Source organism: Charadrius vociferus, unplaced genomic scaffold, assembly GCF_000708025.1.
Source record: "Charadrius vociferus isolate BGI_N301 unplaced genomic scaffold, ASM70802v2 scaffold50, whole genome shotgun sequence".
Taxonomy (NCBI): domain Eukaryota; kingdom Metazoa; phylum Chordata; class Aves; order Charadriiformes; family Charadriidae; genus Charadrius; species Charadrius vociferus.
This window is the reverse complement of record NW_009646445.1, coordinates 358,781-371,622: the sequence shown is the minus strand read 5'-3', so window position 1 is coordinate 371,622 and position 12,842 is coordinate 358,781. Positions and strand designations below refer to the sequence as shown.

The 12,842-nt window shown below is 42.4% G+C and overlaps 1 protein-coding gene across 1 annotated transcript in view; it reads right to left on the bottom strand.

Moving 5' to 3' along the window:
• The window catches only part of SMOC1 (SPARC related modular calcium binding 1), a 160,756-nt gene that overhangs the window by 41,351 nt on the left and 106,563 nt on the right, over nt 1-12,842 (bottom strand). Inside the window, exon 6 of the mRNA XM_009882460.1 lies at nt 6,958-7,014. Within this exon, the coding sequence (XP_009880762.1) occupies nt 6,958-7,014 (57 nt within the window). The remainder of the gene's footprint in view (nt 1-6,957; nt 7,015-12,842) is intronic.

The following is a 12,842-nucleotide window of genomic DNA, read 5'->3' as shown; positions in this document are numbered from 1 at the left end:
ATAGGCTCATCCCCTGTTAAAGTCTTCCACCTCTTACAAACCACTATTTGTAAGTCTTCCACAAGTTTATCTGAGCATCTTCCCATTCCAGAGAGTACTTCTCTTCTGGCAAAACACGTTTTTTCCCCTCCCTCTACCCCCCCAGTTCCCAAAGACTTTCTCATCAATATTTAGAGATCTCAAAGGTTATATTGTGTGCTATAAAGTTACATTGGTTTCTGCTAAAGTATGTATGAAATCCAGACTTAAAAAAAGTCAATCGAGACCTTAAATATCGCTTTAACAGCCCAAGAAGAGCTGACCACAGTCCGCTCCCTAAAACAAGCGGCAACGAAATCCGAAATAAACAGGCAGAGAAATGAAGATATTCCTGGAAAGACTTAAAAGAAAGCCCGTTAAAGAAAGAGGTTCTGGTTAGAAAAGCACATCTGATGTGCTACAACCAAGACACCCAAACATAAATTTGTGGGGGGAAAAAACAGTGCTTAGAACACCTCCTCTGAGGTTCACAGAATTCACAGAATTGTTAGGGTTGGAAGGGACCTCTGGAGATCATCTAGTCCAACCCTCCTGCCAGAGCAGGGTCACCTACAGCACGTTACACAGGACAGCGTCCAGGCGGGTTTTGAATATCTCCAGAGTGGGAGACTCCACCACCTCTCTGGGCAGCCTGTTCCAGTGCTCCACTACCCTCAAAGTAAAGAAGTTCCTTCTCATGTTAAGATGGAACTTCCTATGTTCAAGTTTATGCCCATTACCCCTCGTCCTATCACTGGGCGCCACTGAAAAAAGACTACTCCCATCCCCCTGGCATCCTCCCATTAAGTATTTGTAAGTATTAATAAGATCCCCCCTCAATCTTCTTTTCTCTAGACTAAAGAGACCCAAGTCCCTAAGCCTTTCTCCATAGGAGAGATGTTCCAATCCCCTAATCATCTTCGTTACCCTTTGCTGGACCCTCTCCAGCAGTTCCCTGTCTTTCTTGAACTGGGGAGCCCAGAACTGGACACAGTACTCCAGATGCGGTCTCACCAGGGCAGAGTAGAGGGGGAGGATGACCTCCCTCGACCTGCTGGCCACACTCTTCTTGATGCACCCCAGGATGCCATTCGCCTTCTTGGCCGCCAGGGCACATTGCTGGCTCATGGTCATCCTGTTGTCCACCAGGACTCCCAGGTCCCTCTCCACAGAGCTGCTCTCCAGGAGGTCAGCCCCCAACCTGTACTGGTGCATGGGGTTATTCCTCCCCAGGTGCAGTACCCTACACTTACCCTTGTTGAACTTCATAAGGTTTCTTTCTGCCCAACTCTCCAGCCTGGCGAGGTCACGCTGTAAGGCAGCACAGCCTTCTGGCGTGTCAGCCACTCCTCCCAGTTTTGTGTCATCAGCAAACTTGCTGATGGTACACTCTATCCCTTCATCCAGATCATCAATGAATATGTTGAACAAAACTGGGCCCAGTACTGACCCCTGAGGGACACCACTTGTTACTAACCTCCAACTAGACTCTGCACCACTAACCACAACCCTCTGAGCTCTATCTGTAAGCCAGTTCTCAATCCACCTCACTGTCCATTCATCTAAGGTGTTCCAATCAACTTCAAAACACAGCAGAACCTGCCCTAAGCCACAGAAATGACACATCAGCATTTGATTAGAGCTGAGCAAAGCAGTATTCAATATCATGTGCTAGAGCCCCTAAAGTGACATTTCCAGAACTGATATTTTCTGATCAGTTTCCACAAGAGCATGCTTTAAATACTAAACCCTGGAGTTTGTCTGGAGTTCCTCTAGGAATTTTTTAGAAGAGTTTTCCTGCTCCCCTGTTGACATTTACATGGATCTGCTCAGCAATGGAGAAGCTGGCTGACTACAAGAGAAACTGATTATACATTATAAAAGCATAAAGGGAAAAATTAAAGGGAATTTTTCCTTCCTAAATGTTTTCACCTACATTGATTGTAGGCATTATTGTAATCATGTTCAGGGCATTTTTTCATTTGGAAATATAGGTTGAACATTGATATTCCAGCAGTAATAGAAGTTTGCTGAACAAAGATTGCCTTATCCGCAGGTTTCACTACACTGTTTTATCATCTCTTGGTCACGATGCGCTCCTACAAATACATATACCTATATACTTTGGGCCTTTTGGGAGGAGAACTACATCAAGTTAAACTCTAGGTGAGAGGTAGGAAGGGGAGAAGTACAAAAGTAGAAAAAGTCCACAAACTAAAGTGCTGGATCCAAACTCCTAAATCTGGGATGAAATTTAGCTCTGGCTCTGTGCTGTATGAACAGGGTATGTCAACAGCTGAAAAAGGAGGGACAACCAAAGATCAACAGATGCTGAAGGTCAGGGCCTTTAGAGACACAATGGTGGCAGGAAGGCAGTTAATCCCTTGAAATCTACCATAAAAATGTATTTTCCATCCAGTTCACCTGGACATTTTTTAGAATACAGGTAAGCAAAATAGACTCCTCTGGACAACAGATCTGTGGAAAGAGTAGATTCCCACTGAGTTAAGGGGTGAAGTTTACCAAAAAGAGAAGATGTTTAAAGTTATTTTTTAGGAAATTAATACAACTTGCACATTGAAACTAAATAGAGAGTGGATACAAAGAAAACGGAGCCAAGAAGTGCAGGAGAAAATAAAACTTTGAGGTTAAAACTATAGCAGAGACCATTAATACAATACTTTTCTGCAACTCTTCTGCAGAGGAGAATCTCGTCCCAAGAGGAGACTCACTATAAACATCACTGAGATCTGCATTGTAACAAAGTTAAATAATTTTTAGAGATGGATGCTTTATGATTCAAACCTTGGACAGGAAAGTTTAAGTTATCTGATCTACATTATCTCTGGCGCTGCTTTGTTATGCCCTCAGGGAGGATGGTAGGGAGTGGAACTCATTATGCCTGAAATTTGAATTTTCATTATCTTCTAATGTAGGTGAAAACATGAGAAAGATGAACCTTCATCTTGGAGATGCTGAAGTCCAAGAGATATCACCCATTTCAAGGGCACTGAGTGTATTTAATGCCCTTTGAAAAAAGTCAGCCCCTTGTGGATTGAAGGTAGGCACCCAAAACAAAGCATGAAAACTCCACATTTTTATTGTCCATTCATGTTGCCATCAGCCCCACCCTGGCCGCCTGACTTTGAATATACAGGTTTCCAGGAGCCCAGCATATCTCAAACTCACTGAAAGTGAATGGGATTTGGACTTTAACTCCTTTGAACATCTATGAAGAGTCGAGACCTGACAGGTGAATGGATAACTGTTTTGCTTTTTTCTGACATTTGCATGTACAAGCCGTTCCTCAGAAAGACCTACACAAGACACTGGCAGAGTATTTTAGTGAAGTACCATGACATGTTTGCTCAGACAGAATCAAGGGATTGTTCAGGATAACATCCCGAGGTGTCCTGTCCAACCTTCTGCTCCAGACAGGGTCAGCTATAAGAACAGACCAGATTGCTCACAGTTTTATCCAACTGGCTCAGGAAGGAGGAGAGAATATCACCTCTCTGGGCAATCTGTTCCACTGCCTCACTGTACACATGATAACTAAGTTTTTCCTTATATGCAAATCAAACACTTTGGTTCAGTTTGTGACTGTTGTCTCTCATCATGCATTACTGTGAAGAGTCTGGCTCCATCTTCTTGATAAACCTCCCGTAGGCTGCTATTAGGTCACCTTTAAGTCTTCTCTTCTGCAGGCTAAACACTTCTTACACTCTTCCTGATGTACCCACTTTAAGTCACTGTTGGAGACAGTACAGTCAGAGGTAGCAGATATACAAACTTTTTGTCAGACCCAGAATGGATTTTCTTATGCTTGTCACTGCAACAGCCACTGAAATCTAGTTAGTCCCATTTTACTAATAGGGATGACAAAAATACAGAGTGACAAACTTAGAGGTTATTCATTGATGCATAGCTTAGCCTGCCTGTCGTACTCATATCTTCTCCCAAGTCATAAGGGACACTGCTAATACAACAGGAAGCCATCACATTTGTCATTCTCTCTAGACTTCTAGGAGATAAGGTCTTGCATAATATATTGTGAGATTCGTGAAAGGTAATCTTTCATCATACAGTCCAAGCCCATTTATCAGGCTTAATTTCACCTACAAATCAAAGCAAAGGTTTGATCCTGGAAAGATCATCCCTGGAAAGATGATGGAGCAGCTTGTTCTGGGAGTCATCTCAAAGCACCTGGATGAAAAGAAGATTATCAGAAGTAGTCAACATGGATTCACCAAGGGGAAGTCATGTCTGACTAATCTGATAGCCTTCTATGACGAAGTGACTAGATGGGTGGATGAGGGGAGGGCTGTGCATGTTGTCTACCTTGACTTTGGCAAGGCTTTCGACACTGTCTCCCACATCATCCTCACAGGCAAGCTTAGGAAGTGTGGGTTAGATGAATGGACAGTGAGGTGGATTGAGAACTGGATGACAGATAGAGCTCAGAGGGTTGTGGTTAGTGGTGCAGAGTCTAGTTGGAGGTCAGTAACAAGTGGTGTCCCTCAGGGGTCAGTACTGGGCCCAGTCTTGTTCAACATATTCATCAATGATCTGGATGAAGGGATAGAGTGTACCATCAGCACGTTTGCTGATGACACAAAACTGGGAGGAGTGGCTGACACGCCAGAAGGCTGTGCCGCCATACAGCAAGACCTGGACAGGCTGGAGAGTTGGGCAGAGAGAAACCTGATGAAATTCAACAAGGGCAAGTGTAGGGTGCTGCATCTGGGGAGGAATAACCCCATGCACCAGTACAGGTTGGGGGCTGACCTCCTGGAGAGCAGCTCTGTGGAGAGGGACCTGGGAGTCCTGGTGGACAACAGGATGACCATGAGCCAGCAATGTGCCCTGGCGGCCAAGAAGGCGAATGGCATCCTGGGTTCAAGAAAGACAGGGATCTGCTGGAGAGGGTCCAGCAAAGGGTAAAGAAGATGATTAGGGGATTGGAACATCTCTCCTATGGAGAAAGGCTGAGGGACTTGGGTCTCTTTAGTCTAGAGAAAAGAAGATTGAGGGGGGATCTTATTAGTACTTACAAATACTTAACGGGAGGATGCCAGGGGGATGGGAGCAGTCTTTTTTCAGTGGTGCCCAGTGATAGGACGAGGGGTAATGGGCATAAACTTGAACATAGGAAGTTCCATCTTAACATGAGAAGGAACTTCTTTACTTTGAGGGTAGTGGAGCACTGGAACAGGCTGCCCAGAGAGGTGGTGGAGTCTCCCACTCTGGAGACATTCAAAACCCGCCTGGACACTGTCCTGTGCAACCTGTTGTAGGTGACCCTGCTCTGGCAGGAGAGTTAGACTAGATGATCTCCAGAAGTCCCTTCCAACCCTAACCATTCTGTGATTCTGTGATTCTGTTTTTGATTGAAAATGTTTTTCATAGATGATAGGACAAGATTTTTCCTAGACTTTGCCTGTCACCAGAAGGACCAGAAAAGGTCTGTTCACTACACCATTTCTCAAAAACAACTTTGCCCAGTTCTATTTGAATGACCAAAATGCTGAGTCTCTCCTAGAAGGAGCTGATGAATAGGCTGTATTAACCAGATCAACTCACTCCTGCATTTTACTAGTGCATTCTTTCCTTTGAATATCTACGGGCACCCTCTCAGGGGAAAACTTAGATGCCAGAAGCATGCTGTGATCACAAACAGCAATTTAATACAACATCAGCTTGCTGCCAGGAGGAACTTTTTTTTATATATAAACAAGAGATAGTCAGCATGGCTTCAGTCTCCTCTGTTTATTTGAGAATGTTTTTTGCTCTGAGGGCTTTGCTTTGTTTCTTAAAATTCACAAGATTCTTACGAACCTGTGATCACTGAATGGAAGTGACAGGACTACAGCATCTTGCCATTAAATAAGCTTATTTTAGCAACAAAACCCCCCCCACGCCATCACCTGCTTTTACAAGGCAGCGGGAGGTATCAACAGCACTACCTACTCTTGCTCAGTAGTCTCCATTTCTGCCTTTGATCCAGTTTTAAAAAAGGTGTCACACACAGCAGTTCAGTATGAAAATACATAGGCTTTCTCTCACTGCCTTAAGGTCCAGTTTCAGGTGGGTCACAGAGTGGTTCAGACTTCAGCCTATAGCTTGGCTATAACAGTTGTGGGTTTAAGTCTGTAGAAAACATGCACTACTTCTAAGCAATATGCAAGATCTAAGCAGCTGCTAACAGGCCCATTCGCTACCCAAGGACAACTATCCCCACTGCTATTTGTGTTTGTATAAGAGGCTTGAACCCTCTGTGGTGACAGCTGTTTTATCCTGGTTTCAAGGCTTCCAATGCACTAAAGTCTGATATTCCCTCTCCAAAATAATACAATTGCACGATTAGTCCATTTGAGAAGGAGACTGCCTTGGTGGGCATGAATTAAGTGGGCCCAGGACACTGACTTAATTTGCTTAAATAGTATGTGCGTCAATGAAAATAATTGCTAAATAAAGAAACCTCCCAGCAATTTTCTTCCAAGTCAACATTCACAAGCTGTGGTTTAGCACTACTCTCCCTTTCACAGGGCTGTAAGGCATTGCAGAGGTTATGAAACTCCTGCATTGGTATTATGAGGGTGGAGAGAGTGAGGGGGTAAGGACAGTCTAAAGGAAGTTGCCATTTCTGACTCAATGCACATTGTTTTTTTGCCATGACACCTTTTCCTCTAAGGTTATCCCAGGAATCTGGTCAACTGATGTTGTTGTTGGATTCCAGGAAAGAGAGGAGGATGTAAAAGGATTAGGGAAAATGCCTGAGGTCCCAAGGGCACTGTGAAATTTGGATAACTTATGAGATTCACTGGCTTTTCTGCTTTGCAGGATAAAGAAAGCGTTTGAGCCATATATCCTAGGGAAGAGAGAGAGGGAAGTAGCTTTTTCTTTTTTTTTTTTTTTTTTTTTAAGGGACACTCTTACCTTCTCCATCGAAAATAGGCTGGGTTTCCATGGTAGGCGTTGGCTTCGAACCATCATCTGAATTGAGGGTTAAAAAGAATCGAAAAGAAACTACCATTATTGAGGTAAATACTATCTACTCTCCAGTACTGTTGAATGATTGGGATTTGTACACGGCCCGGCCAAGTCCAGAAGAGAGAGAAGACAGACAGAATGAAAACAAGTTATTCTATTTATGCTAACAGCAACAGTACTTTATATAGCAAGCATGCATCAAGCACTATCCCTAGACTTGAAAGCAGCCTCCCTCCCTCCCTCCCCTCTCCCTCCACAGACCACTGGTGTGCATCACCTGGCAGTCTCCCCTTGTTGCACTGATCAGGTAATTGCCTTCTTGGTTTCTGGTGGCTATACATCCCACCCAGGACATTTCCTGAGACAGCAAAGGTCTGGGGATTGCTGTCCTACTGTGTCTTTCTCCTTATTCCTTTTGTTCAGAAGAAAACTCTTCTTCCAAAACTTACCTGTGCAGAACCTGGCACCAGCATTCACTGCAAAGCTGTTAGAAAGGGATGGTCAATAGCAAATTTTTTTTCTTACAATGTCTGCATCAAGGTATTCTCTAATTGCAATGCTGTGGCAATGTCTTCTAATTGCAAAATTGTGGGAAAAAACTCCTATTAGGTTTTTCATGTGCAAGAGTACTCGGTGCCTTCTGACCACAAGTCTTTTATAATTAAAAGCTTCAACCAAAAAAGATTCCACAGGAAATATAAATCAAAATTTAGAGATGGACCACAGGGAAAAGAGTTTACACTCTGCCTGGCTGAGTATGCTTATCCATCGTATCTACAGACCCAGCTTGGATTCAGGCTGAGTCTAATTTCCTCAGTGCTCAGAGGGATCTGGATTTCACACGCCAGCTTGGAGCATTTTTACACAGCACTAGGACAGTGGTATAGCCTTATGTAAGGCAAAACCTTCAAACTGTGGGAAAGCTAAGCTGGAACAAACTGTAGACGACAGTCTTTTGTTATATTGCAAGATATGAATGTAGAACATTGCTGGGAAGTAAACTAAGATGAGATTAGCCTAGAATTGCTTCCCCCCCCCTCTTCTTTTTGGAATACACTAGCTTAAAAAACTTACAATTTGTAACAACTATTTTTGCATATGTTACAGACAAAGATGACACCAGGCATCAGCAAAGTTAGCAATAACCTAAAATGGAAATTTGCACAGCAAAATAATCAGTTGGAGGGAGAAGTCTATGCCAGAAAGGCCAGGCTTGCTACGGTCTCCACGACTGTATCAGATGCACAGAAGACAGTTGGAGGAAAGATGATGGGACAGCCTCTCCTAGAAGTAGCAATAACTGTCTTCAGTCTTCCCTTATATTGGTTCCAATTAAAAAATAAAATACCATTGTGTCGTGGTTTAGGCCAAATCAGCTACTGGGGACCTGGAGGACCCCAGATGGGACCGACAGATGCTCTCCTCTACCCCTCTTCAGAGAGAGGCAGAGGAGGAAAAAGAGACTTACGAGTTTAGAAGGAACTAAACTACTTTAATGAAATATTAATAATAAAATAAAAAAAATGAAATATATACAAAACTGTATCAAGCTCCCGAGATGACAATCACAACACCGGCTGGCACTGGGGCAGTCCCAGGCTGGACTCAGTGCAGGGAGGGAACTGGATTCCGGATCTGCATTCAGGATCGGGATCGCAGGCAGACGAACAGAGTCCTCCTCAGACGTCGGCCATTGCAGGAAGAGAGAGCTGACCTTTCGATCCCTCAGCCTTTATACTGAGCATGAGGCAGATGGGGTGGAATACCCTCGTTGGTCAGTTTTGGGTCACCTGTCCTGTTCGCTCCTCCTTGCAGGTGGGACCCCACTATGCTTTTCCGCTTCCGACCCTCCAACGGGGCAAATAACAAAGTTGGTTGGCCTTGGTTGTTATAGCAATAAGTATAAGCAAGGTCCTCTCTGCATACCATGGCTGGGCATCAGCTATAAACATAGGTCTTATCACCCTGAGAGAGTGAACATTGTCTGCACAATATGCTGTTAATTTCAGTTGTTAGAGAGGCCCAGCTAAGAAGCGAAGTTACTGACCAAAATTAGTTCTGTTTTACCTCAAACCAGGACACATTGGAAAGGGAAGGGAAAGGCAGGGATGGAAAACAGAGGCTCGTAAACTATTTTTCCACCAATACCTGTAGTTGCAGTTTTATAAAGTGAGCAAAAGCCTGACCTCTTCCACAGATCATTAATTTTATGCATTTCCACAGAAAGCAATCTAATTCACAGAAAGAAAAAATGTGCTGGTAATTTCATTTCAACCTCAGAGATCCACTCAAGTAAAGGAGGTTGACAGAAACAAGCAAGACATCCTATTGGTATTTTCCTTCTTGATCAATGTATTCAGTTTTATGCTTAATTATATGCATAGCAAAAAATATTTGGAAGAAAAAATACTTGCCATTCCTCAGCCAACTCTTGTTCTGAGTTTTCCTGTTATTGGGTATTACCAGTAATATGGATAAGCAGTACTTTTCTTTAAAAGTTTGAGCAACCAATTTCTTGGAAAAAATTCCCAAGTTTTACTTAATTTACAAGAAGGAAGATTTTGCCCTTTAATGTAATCTCTGGGGTAAAAGTAAATAGTTGATCTTTACTTTTTTTTGTCAGAATAGGCTGCTCTGCTTCTACAAGACCCCAGAAACCACAGCTTTTATTTATTTAGGATGACACTTCACACTAATGTAGCAGTGAGCAGTATGCAGTCAGCATGATTGGCTTTACAGATTGAGAAGCCACCCCACAATGACAAGAGATACTCATAGAACAACTGGAAAGGTGAATAATTCTTAAGTTACATAAAATAAGAAGAGACCTGGCATGAAAAAAAATTACCAGCGTGATAATAAGTTTATTCCTATTGTTCTCATAAATGCTTCTGCACCATGTAATTACACAACAGCTTTTCAGATTTAAAGCAGCAACTGAGAAGCCAACAATGGAGAAAAATTAGAAGTGGATCTGAGCCACAACACTTTATCCAAACCATTATGTGAACTTTGGCAGAACTTGGGACGCTTCAGGTTCAGGGGGCTTCTTTTAGGCTCGTGTGTGTGTGAAGAACAGAGACAGTATCAATTACAATTCAGGAAATACATTCTTCTTAAAGAAAGATAATTTTGTAGCAGTTTTTGTATAAAGTTAGCCATTAAGCTACTAAAGGGTATTAAACAGTGACAGAATAAATGCAGCAAACAAAAAAATACCAACCTAACCTTTGAACTGTGTTTTGCTTTTAAGATCATCTCAGTAAAATGGCTGTGAGCTATACAATCATTTCCTCACTAAGTTTCTAAAGCCAAATTGTCACAAATTCCACATTGTAGCGGAACCCAGTACAGTGTTAAGGTTTTTGCAAATAGATGGAAGTATAATTACTCCCCTGTTGTTGAGCAAGTATAGTTCTTTCATCACACATAGAAGACAGTGCAATAGACAAAGGCCCTGTAGTTACACTCACCATATTTCAAAAATCAAAACCAGGGATATTTCTGATTTTTTTAAAGGTCATGAAATAGTCACATAAAAGACAAAAATTGCACTTTATTAAAAACACCACGCTCACTTCCCAGCTGCCAGCTTCTTACTCTGAAATTACCAAATCTATTTCTTAAACTAGAGAATTCTCAGTAGATCTCAGTGCTTCAAATTAGCTTACGGCAAAGAGTTTCACTGCCATTCCCTTTGGGCAGAAGAACAACCCTAATACTTGTCTACTCTCATTTATTTTTTCCTCTTGCTCAGTACACTGTTCATCACATTGAACATTTGTTCCACTGGCCTGTTTCCTTCTGGTAAACAAGGAATAAGTTCCATTTTACATACCTGACGTTTTTGAACAAACTTTTTTGATTCCTTAAAGAAGCATTTCAACACAGAACAGAAAAAAAACCAAGTTATTTCAGACCTAGGGTCTCCTGTGATATTGTACAAGATGTACAAGATATTGTTACTTTGGAGCCGAAGGTCATGAAATACATTCATCAAGTGTGATCTAGTCCTTTCTTCAAAAAGCTATTAAATTCCACACTTTCAAAAAAGGCGTGTAACCGCAGTAGTTTCTCATGCAGAGCATGCCACAAACAGAGCGATCAAAGAGGTCAAGTAAGTGCTTCTTAATCCCTCTAGATGGCAATGCTTCCAGATCAGGAACTCACGTACAGCAGAACCATCAAAGATAATTTCCCTTGGTTGCAGAATATTCTCAGAGCCTTGATGAAGAGTGCATTGGCATGCTTCTCTTCCATGTTTTACAACGCAGCATGAATACCCACTTTATTTTTCCAAGACAACTACTGAATACAGACAGCATCACTCAACAGAATACCTCTGATGGGACATAGTTTTTAAGCCATAAAACTCCTTTCCACTAAGTCTCCTTTTCCTAGGGTACACCTGCAAAAGTTGAACTAATTTTTTTCTGGCTGAACTGGTGTCAATTTAAAAATGCTATTTTTATCTTACCTCTAGTAAGAGTGAAACAGGCAGGTCCAAACAACTCTCTGAAGCTGTTTTCACATTAAGGTGCTATGGCTATAAGCCAGAAGCCCACTTGCACTACCCCTGTCAGAGGCTCGTAAGCTTAAGAACAGTTTTTGTTGTGTTAGCCTGACAATAACTCAGATCTATTGCTAGTAGTGGGCAAGAACTCTTTATGCTCCCAGTAGGACTTCCCTCCCTTATCCTTATCTTTGCAGAACATCTAGCAAGCATCCACATCTGGAATGAATGCCGTGTACACTGGGGTTGAGGGACAAGGAGATTCAGTTCATGCAAAAAACAACTGTTAAAGTGATCATTTTCCTCTGAATGACAGGCACTGAGGCCACGAGCAAACTGAGTTATGTCTGGGGAAAAGTAAACTCCCTGACATCGAAAAAACATAACTTACTATGGAAAAATGTGAAGTAACTGCCTACTGCTGTGAATCACTGCTCTTGCCTCCAGCCACCTAATGGAAGCTGACGAAAGGGGAAAGTTAGGTGACAGAATTAACCTTCCATATCACATCTCCTACCCAGGAAAATACAGCCACTGCAAAAGCCATCTGTATACTTGTATCACCACATTAACAGACTAAGATCTACACTATTGCTAAGCAATGTCAACCTTTGGTGCATCACCTTTGTGTTATCACTGAAATCCATGAGACATTCTGTAAACATTTCTACCCTTTTAAAGAGCAACGGTGTTTATGGGGTCAATCTTTCAGGCCTTCTACAAAATCTAGTCTTTTTTGTAAGTCTACAGCTTGAACATCAAGGGTTCCTAGACCTTGAGTCAGCCTGACAGAATAAGAGGATGACAATTTTAAGTGCACAGCTCTGCCCTGGGAAGAGGCAGCCTTTGTCCAGTGTCAAGTGGTTCCTTCACTTAACCATCATCTGGTTTTGAGCGAGTCATTACAGAGCATAGCTGAAGCTAAATAGGAAACTTTGAGCAGAGATAGACAGGACAAAGAATAAATTCCTGGCATGTCTTGTTCTATATAGCAAAGCCCACCTTCAGTGAGTCTGTAAAACCAATAGAAAGGGACAAGAGCTTTCCTAGGCCTCAGCAGGCCTGAGGGACTTAAGTCATATATACACCTTTCTGTGGCTTTAGTAACTCTGGTCAGATGACCTGCCAGGTCAACTCAAGCTCCCTGTATCTGTGTAGTTCCAGAATCTTGAAGATGCAATTTTACATCTTTGAAATTTCTGTGTATTATCCCCACCAGGCTTGGGGGTGTTGTTTTAAGTATTAAAAAAGACAACAAAAATCTATCTTTGCCCTACATGTGGCCTAACTCAAAAACACATGTCCCTTCCAGTTCTGT